The sequence below is a fragment of the Helicoverpa armigera genome, chromosome 2 (assembly GCF_030705265.1).
Source record: "Helicoverpa armigera isolate CAAS_96S chromosome 2, ASM3070526v1, whole genome shotgun sequence".
Classification (NCBI taxonomy): Eukaryota; Metazoa; Arthropoda; class Insecta; order Lepidoptera; family Noctuidae; genus Helicoverpa; species Helicoverpa armigera.
Genome location: NC_087121.1, coordinates 7584335 through 7601016, shown reverse-complemented (window position 1 = coordinate 7601016; position 16682 = coordinate 7584335). Strand labels below are relative to the sequence as shown.

General features: G+C 36.1%; 2 protein-coding genes across 3 annotated transcripts in view; one reads left to right on the top strand and one right to left on the bottom strand.

Annotated features, from left to right (window-relative positions):
• Window positions 1-162: 162 nt before the first annotated feature.
• LOC135118057 (RAD50-interacting protein 1-like) lies at window positions 163-15264 on the top strand. Its single transcript, XM_064038998.1, has 14 exons — window positions 163-444; window positions 762-1003; window positions 1279-1434; window positions 1970-2142; window positions 2443-2657; window positions 2922-3168; window positions 3489-3666; window positions 3967-4162; window positions 4565-4703; window positions 5037-5152; window positions 5489-5673; window positions 6193-6367; window positions 12005-12132; window positions 12473-15264. The coding sequence occupies exons 1-14, from the start codon at window positions 313-315 to the stop codon at window positions 12681-12683; spliced, it is 2493 nt and encodes an 830-aa protein (XP_063895068.1). The 5' UTR covers window positions 163-312; the 3' UTR covers window positions 12684-15264.
• Window positions 15255-16682, bottom strand: part of LOC110376825 (putative inorganic phosphate cotransporter) — a 34790-nt gene continuing 33362 nt past the window's right edge. For both annotated transcript variants that reach the window (XM_021335438.3, XM_021335446.3), the window contains exon 8: window positions 15255-16539. In XM_021335438.3, coding sequence (XP_021191113.3) covers window positions 16351-16539 — 189 coding nt within the window. In that variant the 3' untranslated portion in view covers window positions 15255-16350. The remainder of the gene's footprint in view (window positions 16540-16682) is intronic.

Here is a 16682-nt window from a genome sequence, read left to right as displayed (position 1 = left end):
GTTGACCCTTTTTTTTAATATGTTAGAAAACTAACTGTGAAATAACATCAACCAAAGAATAAGGACAAATGGTTAGTTACAAAATTGTGAAACCTTTATAGAAAACAATGACAGATGACGTTAGAAGTCACACGTCATGCATCGTCACGTCCGTCACTTCGATCGACGAAAACTGACAGCTGACAGCGCTCTGTTTCGTGTCCTGATTTTTCTCTAAGAAAAATAAATAAAATAATAAATAAATGCTGCTTACTTGCATAGCTAAATAATCAATGGCATACATTTTACGTTGAAAAATTTCAAACATTAAACATGGATGAAGAGGAGAAGAACTCTATTATACAAAGTCTTAATTTAAGAATAGGTGGCGATATTAATGATTTAGCAAGTGCTGTAGAATTACAAGCAGAATTAGCGGTCAAGCGAGATCAACTTCAAAATAGCGTAAGTTTTTTAATCACTTATTAAACAGGCAAAGATGTATAAATTACTGACCAGTTTGAGTCTTGCCAGACTGCCTATTAGCATAAAAGGGCAACCAGTTGAACCAACTTCTTATATCTGCTGGTTCTATTCGAATATTTTTTTAGTGTTATATAGCCCATTACTGCACAGTAGTTCCACAAAGACCAAGTGAAACTGTGAGAGAAAGCTAATTGGTTATCATTAGAAAACAATAAATATTCATTCTTTTATTTTGATTTGAATAAATAGAGGTTAAATAAATTACTTTTATTTAACAACTTAATTTCTTTATCCAGTTAAATGTAGCCAACAATGAAGTGCCAACGAAACTGTCAGCAGCTTTAAAGAAGGCAGAATTAAATTCTAATCAAATAGACAAGTTGAAGAGTCGCAGTGATGACTTAAAGAAGAAAGTTGAAGCCTTTCTGAACAAAACTGAGCCATTGCGGTCTGAAATTGATAAGAGGTTTGCTGCTATCAATAAGCTAGAAGAGGTCTTAGTTTACTTAAGATCGTTTGAGAAAATTGATGAGCTGAGGTAAGATAAGTTATTACTTTATTTTTTACCCACTGAAACAGGCATAGATAGTATAGTGATATTTATTTGCATATAGAAATAAATAATATTTGTGTACAAGTTTCTAAAGTTTAAAGACCTTATTTGAGACTGAAGCTTCTCAATGAGATCTATGATAGTAATTATTCTGTATCTCGAATGTAGGCTTCACAGTGCTGTTGATATTCCAATATTGTTTCAAAATCTGGAGACCTTTTGCAATAGTCATTAATATTTCTTTATTCCTTACATTTCAGCCGCCAAATGAAACAAACTAATGATGATGAACAAATGGTGTTACTGTACAGCGAGCTCAGGAAGATGTGTACCATGTACCAAAAGGGACATAGGGCCAGTTATGTGAAGGAGTACACACATTATTGGCATAATGTCCTCAAAGACAAGCTCACTAAGTAAGTAACAGACATTATGATCAACTAGCTTCTGCCAGCGATTTCACCCGCATCCCGTGGGAACCTCTGCACGAACCCGGATAAAAAGTAGCCTATAGCCTTCCTCGATAAATGGGCTATCTAACACTGAAAGAATTTTTCAAATCGGACCAGTAGTTCCTGAGATTAGCGCGTTCAAGCAAACAAACAAACTCTTCAGCTTTATAATATTAGTATAGATGGCTTGACTGTATTTGCTCTACCACAGAGGGCACTATGGGCATGCTGGCCATCTTCTTCTTTTTATGTATTTTCCCTATATGTATGCTCACTTATGTACTCCTCAAATGAGCTCCCTGTAAACTCTAATTGCGCCTTTATGTATTATCCCTTTTCATTTGCTGATGGCATTATCTACCCCCTAATGTACTTTTTTATTTATTTCCATTGAATCTTCAGCCATATCATATGAATGTGCCTTCAATCTTTTTAAAGGGTAGGATGCCCTTTTTATGAGTAATTTATTACCATTCATATTTTTTTGTTAATATTCCAGACATTACGAAGATGTACTAAAGCAGCTGAAATGGCCATTCTCAGCTCCAGCAGACGCCTCCCCAATACCTAAAGAGGTGATGGTGAAATTCAACAGTCTGACTAAATATCTATTTCTCATTGAAGAACCTGAGGATCTTGTCAACAGTAATGTGACTGATGAATTGGGACAAGGTAAGTCAACCTCTTTGGTTTATGACAGTGTTGACCTTTTTTCTGTATACTCATTTCTGTTATTATAAAAAAAAATACGAGAAATTAAATAGGTTTATTATTGATCTTGATCCACTAAGAAATCAGTCAGTTAATTTCAGAATAATAAAATAAAATTGGGCAACTGATCAAGATTTTTTTGTTTAACTTAGTTCAAAATCTGGCAACTTTCTCTTCAAAGACCATTTAAATAATGAACGTATATTTATATGTATATTTTAAATGCACTTAAGGTATATTCCACTTAATTATTATAAACAGAGAAAGGTCCATGCCTGCCAGTGAGAGTGCTACTACGGCCTCTTAAGAAGAGGTTCCAATTCCATTTCACGGGTTCACGTCAAACGGCGCGTATCGATAGACCGGAGTGGTTCCTTACACAAACTCTCACTTGGATCAAACACCATCAAGTTTTCGTCCAGTCTCATGTTCAGCCAATTGCTGATAAATTGGAACTGAAGCACGTTAAGGCAGCAGTATGTATTAAAATTTGTTTTCTTTTCTAAAGCTTCTATTTTGTAAGAACTGCCAATCTATTGTAGACTTTATTCTCATTGAAACAGAGTCTAAAATCAAATAACACAACTGAGTGTAATGCATAAGGGTGTTATTTGATTTCAGACTCTATGTCGATGGAAACAATGTCGAAAATAGATTGACAGGGAAAATTCCTCTGTTCTATCTTCGGCATATTGGCGCCGCGGTTCCTTTTTTAAATGCTTGAATAACGAACTTTTCAGGATGAATTCAATGCCGGTCTGATAGCACTGGCAGCTGAGAGATTACATACAGTACTGGCGTTATACCATACTCAAAGTTCTAAAGGCGAAATAGTCGATGTGGACGCGGCTTTCGCTCATGCCGTAGATGAAACTCTTGGCTTCCAAAGGGAATTAGTTGATATCACTGGCAAAGATATTAACAGTGTACTGTCAGTTTTGACGAAGGCGGAAACTTTTGTGAGATGGCAGACTGTGGAAAAGAAATGTAAGTATTTTTCAGTTTTCAGAAAAGTATGTTTGATGAACCCCATAACTCAATCTGTTTCACGATAAATATTGAATTACGTTACCAACCAATGCATATAGCGTAGACTGTTTATATTCATATTTCATATTGACTGAATATTGTAGGTCGTATTTTGACTGGCATAAAGTCCAAAATCGAATAACGCTCCTGTAAGATGATCCTCCTCCACAATATGTAATTTCATGGAAATTGAAGGATTTATCATTTTTAAGATTCATTCTGTCAGTCAATCTGCATCAACCAATAAAACACCATAAAAAATACTTTTTCTCCTTCAGACGCCTTAGCAAAAATGGACGAGAGTCTAGAATGTTCTCAGTGGAGCGAGGGAGTAGGTGCGGGGGCCGGGGCAGCGACTGGTTCCGCCTTGTGGATACCACGTGCAGCTGATTGGTTCGTTACGTTACTGAGGACTATTGAGGACAGATATGCGTTGTTGCCGCAGCCGGGACATAGGTAATATAGTATGAGAAGTTTATCAAGTAACTAATTTACTTAAAGTAGGTACATAAAATATGTGAATTAAATAATCACTTGAAGAAAATGTATAGAACATGTGAATAGTTATAAAAATTACACAGTAAGGTAATTAATATTTGGGCAAAACAAAAACTGTATGCATAATCAAACTCTGATCTTGATCAACGGATCAAACTACTTGACCTATGCTATGTTAATTCTTTATTTGTTTAATACCATAAAATCGTGCTTTTTTATACTTACACAATCCTAACATTATTTTCTTTCATATTACAGACTACAATTCCTGGAACTTCAACTAGAACTAGTAGAAGAATGGCGTATCCGTCTTACACAGCTCCTCAGTGCGGCCATAGACTCATTACATGTGGACTCCTTCCTATCGCCTGACACGGGATCTCATCCGTTGACAGCTGTCATTAATGCCGCTCATCATACTAGGACTGTTTTATTGCAGTGGGCCCATTCTTTGGTAAGTGAAGAATAATTTATTTTATTTTGAAGTGTTTTTGTTTTACTGTTTGTTTTGTCCCTAGATTTATTTGTTTGTATTTGTGTATGTTTGTTTTCTGCGTCATTTGTGTGTAAAATAAATGGTTTTTCTTTCTTTCTTCTTCTTTCTTCTTCTACTGTGAGCAGCTTTATATGAAGTTTAAAATTGTTGTAATTTTATGTTGATTCAAAATTATATACCTCAGGTTGTTTTTTTACCTGTGAGCTAGATGCATATAATTTCCAAAAATATGTTAAATTAATTTATAAACTCGATTCCGTTTTAAAGCTTTTAATTACTGCCCCGCATTTCTAACTTAAAATCGATAAATCCATAGTAAAAGCAATGCGTCCTCCTTATACCAATTTTGTCTATGTCCAGCACTATCTACAACTACATTACTACCGGCGCCAATTCCACAACTTTACGCAACAACAGCATCAGGACGATGAGTTCAGTGACACCACTTCAGACACTGATTATACGGATTCTGATGAAATGCCTTGTAAGAGGAACAAAGGTAAGTAACGATAATACTAAAAAGCCTCATGGATATTTGCTAAAACCTTTTTTGTTAGCAGTAATTGTCTTGGCAGTGGCTATAGCATAGACAATGACGCCACTGATGTTGGACTTCTTTCGTTAAAAATATTACATGCAATATTAAAAACATGAGCAAAAAAAGTATTTTAGCTATATTTAAATTTAGATAAAAGTAAACATTCGGCAGCAGCCATTTACATAAATCGATTTGCCGATAGTAATATCTGGTGGCAATAAATCGGTAGGTACATAAACTTTTATAAATGATTTATTTATTTTCTCAATAAATTCAATTAAAGTATTATTTCAGAAATAACTGCGGAAGCGTTATCCCTTATGGAGGTAGAACTACGAGCCAAGAACCTGGCGCTCAGTGAAATGTCCAGGCATAGTTCAATGGTCCCAGATTTGAACCAATACGATGTGGTAAGTACTTGGAAAGAACAATCACCGTTATTCACTATTTGTTTTATGCCCGAGATACTAGGGTCAAAATGTTGTTTTGGGGTCATACAGTGTTCACTATTTACACGAAATACACTCAGTCTACTTATTAATGAAAGTAGAGCTAATTTAAATGTGTGAAGTTAATTAAAAATCGGTCAGACTAAAGGCAATCTCTGATGATAATCTGCCAGTGTCGGTTAATAGTTGTCATTAGATTTTTGTTCTCAATATTCTGAACTGTAAGCAGTAAAGTAAAACAACTAAAACAGTATTTTTTTTATAAAATATTTAATTTACATTATCCTTTTTTCCTAGACATCACCAATAGTAAACCTAGCAGTAACAGAACCTTTAACTGGAGAAGATGAGGCTGAAGAAGCAGGGGTGTTCGCGGAAGCACCCGCTTTGCTCGCTCGCCTTAGAGACAGTGGCCTCGCGTCGCTGGCCGAACATATTCTGCTCGAGTTTAAGGCAGGCTTGAAGGACTACAAGAGGCAGAAGTAAGTGTATTAGGAACTATTTTCTTGCTACTCGGTGAATGTATCAGGGTGATGAAGAAGCGGGGGCGTTCGCGGAAGCTCCTGCGTTGCTCGCTCGCCTCAGAGACAGCGGCCTCGCGTCCCTGACCAAACATATACTGCTCGAGTTTAAGGCGGGATTGAAGGACTATAAGAGGCAGAAGTAAGTGTATTAGGTACTATTTTTTTTTGCTATTTGGTAAAGTTATCAGGTATAGACCCCTAACGGGTGATGAAGAAGTGCATCGGAGAGCACGTAAGTCGGTCCTACGCCTGATCTCTCTCTGGTCGTGTCGGATTGTCGCCCCATCGGACTATGAGAGTGAAGGAATAGTGAGTGCACCTGTGTCTGCGCAAATGCTTGTGCACTATAATATGTCCTGCGCAGTTGGCTAATCTCCTTATATGATAACAGCCACCGCAGTGTCCTCCTAGCCGATAATCGGCTAGAACACTAACTACGAGATGTTCTCAATAATACTTACATTTCACCCAACCCAGATGGCACGGCCTACTAATCGTGGAAGAAATGGCGCTAAGCGTATCGGGCTCGCTCTGCCGGCCGCTCGCCGCGTTGTGTGCGCGACTGTCCGTAGCGGCACAACGACTCGCGCCAACACTTACCACGAGACTGCGGGCGCATCTCGCTGATATTGTTGACCAATATATTTTTGAGGTAAGTAGGTTGTTTGAATGGTTCTAGCCATGAATCAGAAAGGATTTTCCCTATTTGCTCATTTCTGTACTACTCCTACATGCCCCCTACATCCTTATGTACTCCCCTATATGCTCCCTTACGTACTGTCTTATATATTCTGTTATGTTCCTTCTACTATTTTGTACTTATAAACTCCCTTAAGAACGTTCCCTTATTTATTTTATTTATTTATTCCTTACTAGCTTCTGCCCGCGACTTCGTACGCGGATTCTGTCCCTTATGCCAGCGACTACGGGGTCAGCAAAATCAAAGATCTTAATCGTCTGATATTGAATTTTAAGAGCCCGTTGACTTGAAAACAACGGAATACGCATTAGAAACGTTACATATATTTAATTTTTGTACTTCAACGGCAAAAGCACAGCAGACTAAACAAAACGCTGAGAACTGATCCCACGGAGGACAGAAGACTAGCGGAGGTGCCCTAACGTAAAATCTCCTAACAAAGCAACGCGCCAAAATTCGGGTGAGCGGGGGACGAGGAACGTTACTGGCTCCACCCGTGCTCCACCCCTATACGCCTTTTATGGGAAGCCACCCATTTTTTGTAAATCCATCTAGCGTGGAATAGGACAATTAAAGTCTAACCCTAAACTAACACCGACCACTAAAAAGTGAAGTAAATACTGAAACTTAATATTTCTTTAAAAATAGTAATTGAATTAGAAAGTTTGAAGAAGCATTCATTTGAAATGACCAAAGAAAAAGAGAGAGATTAAACAAGTTAGAAAAATAATACTTATAGAAGTATTATCGGGTGCAGAGAACTTGCCCCACAACAATTTATTTACCCGCTCAGAAATGAAATAGGTATAATTCTACTAGGAATCATTAAACGGAGACTCGATTAAAAATCATTTTTAATCACCACGGGTCTAAAATACCCCCACGGTGTTACTTAAGTATCAAATTATGTCATTGTGTTAGTTCGTCTACTAGCCACTATGGCGTCACAGGCACGAAAATTTGTTCTATTTGTTCTAGAACCGTACTGATGATGACTGTTGTTATTTTCGATGTTGCCATATTATGAAATTCACCAAGAACACTGGAAATTTTATCAAATATTTTAGGGACAGTGTTATTCAAATTAGAATTTTCACAACTATATCATATTGACGGATCCACTAGTTGATATTTTATGTGCGTCGAATGTTATCCTGAGTAAAAGTACAGTCAAAAAGTGTGTAAGGGAAGAGAGATATAGGTTAAATATTGCTGAGGATCAAGATAAATAAATGTGTAAAAATTTTCGTAAAAAGTTTTATTTAAAATAACACAGTAGGTACAGTTATTAACAGAAAAATATTCTATATAGCGATAGACAGGAACATCCTTGTTCATCCATCATAACAAAGATATTCATATTCACTTATCGAGTAATCTTCAACAAAAACATGTTTTTTTAGATAAAAATAAAAGATGTGATTATTTTTAAAATAATTGTAGCTTTCAAATAAAACCTCTTTTAATATGGGTGATTGAATTTTCTACGACTGGTAGCACTGATAAAAGTACATCTGTAGTTTTGAACGCATAACCATCAAGGTGGCTGAACCACTTGTAAAGGTAAAAACTATTATTTTTATTTTTCATACCGAATTCATAGGGCTGCATTTCATTAGCCAATCCGCCACTTTGGGGCGGCCGCCATATTGGATTTAGGTTACGTGATTATTTTCAGTCATCCATCCATTAGTCATTACTTTTCGTAAAATAATAATTTTACGAAAAATAATGACTGATGGAGACTTATCAGTCTCCACCTGCCATTATTACGTGTGCAAATATTGTTATCGGCAGGTGCCATAGTTACCATAATTATCCCCATTCTCAGTCCATTAGTATCCCATCCCAATAGCGGCAATAGCCCTAGTAGTTTTATTCCATAATTAGCAATAGTTTAACACAGAACCGGGGATTGTCCTTGGGTACATTTCTATAGTGTATACAGGGATAACCGTCGGTTTTGTGTTGCCATTTCATTAAAGTTGTCTCTAAAGGGCTTCAGCGTGTTGGCTTTGGCCCCACGTTCGCCTTCCAAAAATCTGAGACTCTATAGTCCCGAGATCTGGTAGAGACATACAAAATAAATAATAAAAAGCTACAATGTTTAACGCTTGTAGCAAAATAAATTTCCACTTAGTTATTTTTAAGGTTCCGTAGTACCTAAACTAGGAACCCTATTATAGTTTCGCCATGTCTGTCCGTCCGTCCGCGCTTAATCTGAATGACAGTTAGCATGGTCTGAAAAAAAAAATAAAAAAAAAATTATGAACTAAGTTTGTAATTTAAACGTGCTTCCAAATATTTTTTTAACTTTACATATTTTATAATCCTTAACATACTTACTTACTTATGTAACATACTTACTTATGTACTTACTTATATTAAGTATTTTAATATTGTATAAAATTTAAATTAAATACCCGTATTATGGGCAAATGCAATTTAGGTACCGCTCTTAAACGCAGTTTCCTTAAACCACTTTTTGTTTCATAGAAATCAGTTTCTTCAAAATGTATGGAACTTATTTTGGAATATTTCGTAGGTATCCAGTTTGGTTTATTTATGATGCGTATCCATGTGTTTCTTATATCATGGTTAACGGGAAATCTAAAAAAAGAAATAATAATTAGAAATAATATTTTCATAAATTAATACTTATTATTATTGCAACGTGGTCTATCTGGCCTGACGAACGCAATTTTACTTCAAATATTAAGTCAACTACTTACCGAAAGATGGCGTATTTTTGAAATTTTAAATTTTCATGTTTTTTTATTTGTTTTGGTTGGTAAATAAGGTATAAAAAAACTTTTAGCATGCAAGTAAAAATGAAGCTGCTATTTTAGCCAAAATTGGTACTAATAGTATGCATTGATACGAAAATAATACAAATTCACTAAAAACTTCTAAAAATTCAGCTATTCGACGACAGATGTCTCTAGCAAAAAATATGTTTTAGAGTTAAAATATTACTTACACGTGAAATGTTATCCTGTCAGTATGTTTGAGTTTGGATCCTGAGCAATTTCTACAATTTATAACAGCACACTTCATCGTTTTTATCAAATAAAAAATAAAATATATTCAAATTTTGGTAAAATACGACTAGATGACAAGATGTCAATTTGAAGTGAAGGACGGTATGTGGGCGTTGTCCATCCACGCCTGCCGTGACGTAGTCGTGACGTATTTGACCTACCTGAAGGCGCGTGACCTACCTGCTTTAGGGCATCTCCGCTAGTCTTCTGTCCTCCGTGACTGATCCGCAATAGACGCGACCATAGGGATAAAAGTAGTGATTCTAATTAGTCCGCATTTAAGTTGTGTGTGGCAAAAATATTACACGTATTATTACGTAAAAAACATTAAATAGATAACACAGTCGTGGTGACTTAGTGGAAGTCGTGGTGGTTTATAGGGTAGAGAACGTCTTTGATTCCAGGTCTGGCAAGTACCTGCCAATGCAACTTTTCTAAGTTCGTATGTACTTTCTACGTATATTTTGGATACCAATGACCCAAGCACGTACCCAGAATTTTTTGTCGGGGGGGGTCCAGGTCCAGGCAAATGATTAAGGTATCGCGTAAATGGATACTTAAAATTAAAAGAAAATTGTTTTCACAAACTATTTAATGCATATCTCTGATTTATTTTATGGGTTGCATCTATTTTCGGGAGGGGTCCGGGCCCCTTGGACCCCCCCCCCCCTGGGTACGTCCTTGCAATGACCGTCATTTGGAAGGCATGTTAAACTGTAGGTTCCGGCTGTCATTGAACATTCTTGGCAGTCGTTATGGGTAGTCAGACCAGTAAGTCTGACCAGTTTTACCAAGGGGTGTTGGGTTGAGCGGGTAACCGGGTTGTGGAGGTCAGATAGGCAGTCGCTCCTTGTAAAACACTGGTACTCAGTTGCATCGTGACTGGAAGTCGACTCTTACATAATTGGGATAAAGGCTCTTGAGATAATAACGACAATAATAATGAGCTATAAGCACCGCAGGAAATCTGAGGCTTATGACGGGGAGTAGCTACCCCGCGGGGCTATATATACTAAGTTCTCCAGGGAGAGTATACTGCCCCCATCTCCGGCCGGTCGGAGTGAACCATGACGGGGGTAGGTCTCAAGCCTCTGGCTTGGCTTAGCCGTCCAGAGTGGAGTCGCTAGAGCAGGGTTAGTAGCCCTGCTCGGAGGATGCCACGTGGTAAGTGACCCACAGGGAGCGCGTAATCTGCGTTTAAAATCCGCCGAGGTATTCTCACACTTCAGCCGCTCATGTCCCTGTTGCCCTCTTGTTGCTATTCAGTGACTGATCTGTACAGTAAGTGAGCTGGCGAAGTCTCCACCTGCAATTTTTACATGTATCTAATACATTGTCATCGGCAGGTGCCATAGTTCCCGTAGTTTCCCCATTCCTAGTCCATTAGCATCCCATCACAATAGCCCAAGTAGTTTTCATCCACAGTTAGCAATGGTATAGCACAGAACCGGGGATTGTCTTTTTTTAACGACGTCCACCGGGGATTGTCCTTGAGTTCATATTTCTATAGTGTATAAAGGGATAATCGTCGGTTTTGAGTCACCATACCTATTTCATAACATTCGTTTCTATACATTTCAAGTGTAGTATTGCTCTTGAAGTTCCACATCAGGTGTTCCAGATCTTCGATGTATATACGTCAATAAAGAGTGCTTATTAGATTGAACCACTTTTGCAAAAACGTCATATCTTTATATGCTATAGTATAGCTGGGCTCCTGGGGTTCCATATCAGGTGTTTTACATCTTCAATTTTTATAAGTCAACAGAGAGTGCTTATCAGATTGAACAACTTTTGCTAAAACGTCACACGTCTATATGCTATAGTCTTGCTGGGCCCCTGGAGTTCCACATCAGGTGTTTTAGATCTTCAATTTGTATAAGTCAATAGAAAGTGCTTATCAAGTTGAACAACTTTTGCTAAAACGTCATACCTGTATATGGTACAGAGAAGCTGGGCTCTTGGGGTTCCACATCAAGTGTTCCAGATCTTAAAATTTATTATCTCAGCTGAAAATGCTCATCACATGAAACAATTTTTGCTATGGCACCATTTTGGTATCTCTTATAGTTTTGTTGGTCTGTTGGTGTTCTGCATCAGGTCTTCAAGTTTCGAAGATAAATTATAGCCTATATGTTGACCAGGCTTAATACTGATACAACAAAGAAAAAATCATTGAAATCCGTCCAGTAGTTCCGAAGATTAGCGTGTACAAACAAACAGACATACAGACATACAGACATACAGACAGAATTTTTTTTTTGGATTTGTGCTCCATTACTGTTTCTAAACCCCACCCAATTAATATTTTTTTAATATATTCAATGTACAGACACAGTTTTTTTACAGATTTATTATATGTATATAGATGTATCTTTTTCTCCCGTAGCCCAATTTAATGATTTTTTAACTATATCCGATGGAAGAGCCCACAACCTTTTTTGAGACCTGGATCTGGCCCTGGTTGCCATCTTCCTTAAATCATCTACGCTTTGTGTCTTAATTGAAAACTTGACAAAAATGGTAAAAGTTTTCGACATTTTTGCAGGAGATAGTGCTCGAGAGCTGGTTCAACACGGGCGGTACGATGCAGTTCACGCACGACGTCAAACGTAACCTCGTACCTGCGTTTGCTCCACCGAACAAAATTGCAACGCAAGTCTACCAGTTACCCAGGTCAGTGATATTTTTAACAGTCAATCGTGTTATAGATAGATAAATAGAACATAAATATATAATAAACATCGTTTATTTGGAACAAAACCGACAACATACACAATATAAACGATGGCATCTACAAAAGGTAAAAACTAAGTATAGTTATAAGTAACTGTTTTAATTTCAAGTATGGTTGTGAAAGTAAATCTTTAGTAGGTACCCAATAAATTATTTTATTTATTTTAAACTTTGTCACCAATTTGGCTTCTACTCAATGTTTTTTTTACCTTATTCACCGTAAAAACCAAAACAAAAAAAAACATGTCGGCAATTTCATAAAATGTTCTCTATCAAACAGGCTCCTAGAAGCGTGTAAACTCTTGAACATGGATTACGACGACGCCCGCCGTCTCCGCGCTCTCTTAACAAAACAGCCCGCAGCCGCCGCGGAACTTCTAGAACATCATTCCATTCGTTACATACAAACAGCTCAGGCCCTCCAAATTCTGAACCAGAGGACTGACCTCAGTGACGCCACCAGTCCCTCGTCGGTCATGGAGTTGTTCTGAAACTTCGAAGGAGGAGGCGTCTAAGCAACTTGCTAATATTGGGGCGGATCGTAATGGCCGCCTTGTGGTGGAGTGTAACTTTTAAGTGCGGCTCTCGTTTACATGTGGCAGTGAATTTAGGTGCAAAATATTGATGAAAAAATACAATAGTGTTAGCCAATAGGTAATCTTGAGTACATCTTGGCATTTCAAATGATAAACGCAATCTTTCAGATGGGTATTGTTCAAAAAGTTCGGCAAAATCAGGAATTTCTTTTATGCATTCCAAGTAAACTTGAACGATAAAAATCGTGTAGAATCCCGGTATTAGACAAGCCCGCATTACACCTCATAAAATATTCATGTTGCAAACCAGAGATCGAACTTGATAGTTACACGGCATCCATCTTTCAAATTCCTATTTGAATCCATTAATTTGCATATCTTTTAGCGGTCATAAAATTGTGCTCATGTTTTGAATAACTAACCCTCTTCCTCAAACGTTAGAAGGAATTTAAAATATCGAAATCCTGTGATCTAAAATATATTTGCTAATATATTGATTTAAACATCACTGCATGTGGAATATTGATCAGAACGCAGTAACAATATGAAGGTTGCAGGTATTTAGTACTCGATGGACTAGCCAATATTTCCGCGTCGCATGATTCTAAAACCTCTCACATTTTAACAATCATATTTTGTACGCACGTAGACTTTTTTACTTAGTAGGAAGTGAAGTCGTTGGCTCTGTGATTTTCAGGATTGATTCACTCAAACAAGTAAGGATGACAAATACTAAAGAAAATTTTCAATTCACTAATATACTATAACTATAACTAGTGACTTTTCTAATTGGGTTAACTCTGAACTTACACAGGTAGCCATAGACTTGATAGTAAATTACTTCATACACGCGATCATTAAGTATCAAAATCATGCTTCTTCGACGCTCTAAACATTTTTATAATTTAAGTAGTACTTGATTCGAAGGCATTATGTAGCGGCAAGTTGATTTGGCAAGAATAGCCTCCTCCTCATAGATTATTATTATTATTCTGTATAATTAATTGTGTATTTCAGTATCTACATTTCAATAGCATATATCTTTTTAGGATAAAAGTTTCTAGAACTTTCCAAAATAGTTATTACTGTCCGTATTGATATTGCATTTATTAGTTACCTACTATTAATGTGATAGATCAATGTGAATTCAATTTATTTGATCGTGCGACTTTTTTTAAGATTACATATTTTTTTACCATTGTAATATATTTATTTATTGTAAAATACTAGAGTTACTTGCCTTGGTGTAAATATTATTTATTTTCAATTTGTTCTTCCTTCATTTTCGTTTGAATACATTTTTGACAGTACAATTTTTATATGGTGTTTCAGTTTGTTGTTACAACTCATGAAATTAATATTTATTATTATTATAATCATAATATGTGTAATGTATTGTAGTTGTAAGCTAATTACGCCCCTGCTTGCTTAAAACACTACTGCACTTTCTACAACTCATTCTACTGTAAATCAAACCTTAATTTATGTTTTTTTTTTAGGAAATCTTCCTTAATTCATGTAAATCTGTCGTCAAATAACTTTGCCACTCTGAAGTCTGCTATTTGATTTCTTGCGCATAGGTACGCATTGTGTTTTCTTCGTACTTTTTGACTGCTGCGCAGTCTCTTGTAGTCATCTTCGGCGGGGTGAAATGAATATGAAAAGTCTAGTTGCAAACCTTTCATGTGGCAACATCGATCTATGTACATCATCATCATCAGCCTATCGCAGTCCACTGCTGGACATAGGCCTCTCCAAGTGCACGCCACTGAGATCTATTATCGGCTTCGAAAAGATTTGTATGTAGTAACTAATCTAACAATCTTGCCAAATTCCTCTTAAAAACAGTAGAACTTTTTAAACCGACATTTAAAATTTTTATTTTAAATAAACATGTGTCCTTTGCAGCTCTTTGCATAATGTATAAGTTCTTTTATAATGTCATATCATACATAAGATAGAAGTTCAGTATCTACTTTAAGAATAAAAAATCCTTTTAATGTGTATCCATGCTTAACAAGTACATAAAAATTATCACATTTATTCCCATAGTTAAGGTGTTTCATGCCCATTCATTCATTCATTATGGTTTTAAGGGTAATATGTTTCCAATTATATCATCAATACATAGGCAGGGGTTAGGTGTCAGAACTAATCCGATTTCGACCGAGTCCCAGTCTACCTTATAAAAAAGGTCCCAAAAAAGTACCAGGCTTCGTACTAGGTTTAGAGCATTTCCTTGTTCCAGAAATCCAGACAATGGTTTATACCTGATACTAAAGCCGGAACTTTTTTAGGGACTACTATTTATAATGAGGTAGTAAGAGTTGTAAGCAAAAACCCATGTGTGGTGAAAGAAAGGGGATGTCAGTATAAATGGCCCTAATTTATGTATATTTTGTGTGTAGATAAATGTGTTGAGAACACAAACTGAGTCTGATAAGTGTAAGTAGCTGTTTCTATTTCAAGTGTATGCATGCATTTTAATTGATGAATTATAAATATCGTATGAAATAAATTAATATATTCATGTTTTTTCAATGTTTTTATTTTAACAAAATTCAAGAATATTGTACAAAATAACTTACGAACTACTATCTCAGATAGTTTAAACAAGTAATGGGGTTACCATTCTTAGTCTTAGTATAACGTTTACGAAAAGTATTAAAACTAACATAAAGCCTGCATACAGATCTCTTAAATGGCACAAAATGCACCCTGAAATCAAATGCAATAGGGAGACCAGGGATTATATGAAAGTTAAAAATAGACATAATTGGAAAATCTCACTCTAAGCAAACTTAAAAATACATATTATGCAATTTTAAGGATTCTATAGCGTCATGGATAGTGCATTCCGATATCATGTAGAATAATAATGTAATTTCGTGGCCTTTCGTATTTTCCCTGTAAACCCAGATTTGTTCACAGCCTTTCTTGCAAAATATTCCTTTGCTCAAAAATACGTGAACAAAATAATTTGTCAGTGCATTTCATCGTCAAATAAATATTTTTCACAAATATTTACAAATAGGCAATCAGTATTCTTCAGACAATGATAATACTTTGTATGACTACTTAGAAACTAAAGTACAGTCATCAACAAGATAATAATACTTGTAATAAATATTGAATTTAATATTAGACTTAAACTAATTTCTCGATATTCTAAGATTGAAAATTATTAAAAAAATAATTACAAAATAATAATAATATCTATAACGGGATTATTAATTATTATTACTATCACATAGCACTGGCTGTGGATTCAGAGAATCGCCTATTATTATGATTTAATGAATTTCATTTGAAACTTTTACAGTTTGTACTATAAATTATTTTCACTCACATCTACTCTTGCAATATAACAAAATTGTCTCGAGTCAACTGCATAACGCCATATAACGGATGAACTAAGTACGTTTATTATAAACTGTCTAAAGCAGTGCGATGAACTATTTCAGTATTCATTTATTAGGCACTGCATTTTATTAGTTACTTATTAATATTTTATTTACACTTTCTTCCGGAACATTAACGACAAGGAAACGAGCTGATCCTCACTTCGCGTCGAAATATTCCTCTTATTTGTGATTTGAACCAGTTTTTTTAAAGTACTGGTCTACAACTTAATCTCGGCATTGACGGTTTGGATTGTTCCCGCCTCGGCCTCGCGTTGCTTCCTCGGGTCTTGTGTGGTGGTGTTCCACCACTGTTCGTCCCCGGACGCCCAGGCAACGAACACTAAGTTTGTTAAAACGAACACAGCTAGAGCTATCCAGAAGACTAGTCGCCATTGTACTAGCGTACTCTGAAAAGATAACAATACATCAGTTTAGAACATAAATTAGGAGGTAAGTGGTTTGTCTACGTAAGCACCATTAAAATTCTTTAACTCATAACAAAAGTGTGTCAACTGTCTTAAAATTATGGAATGCAATAAAACTAAAGTGT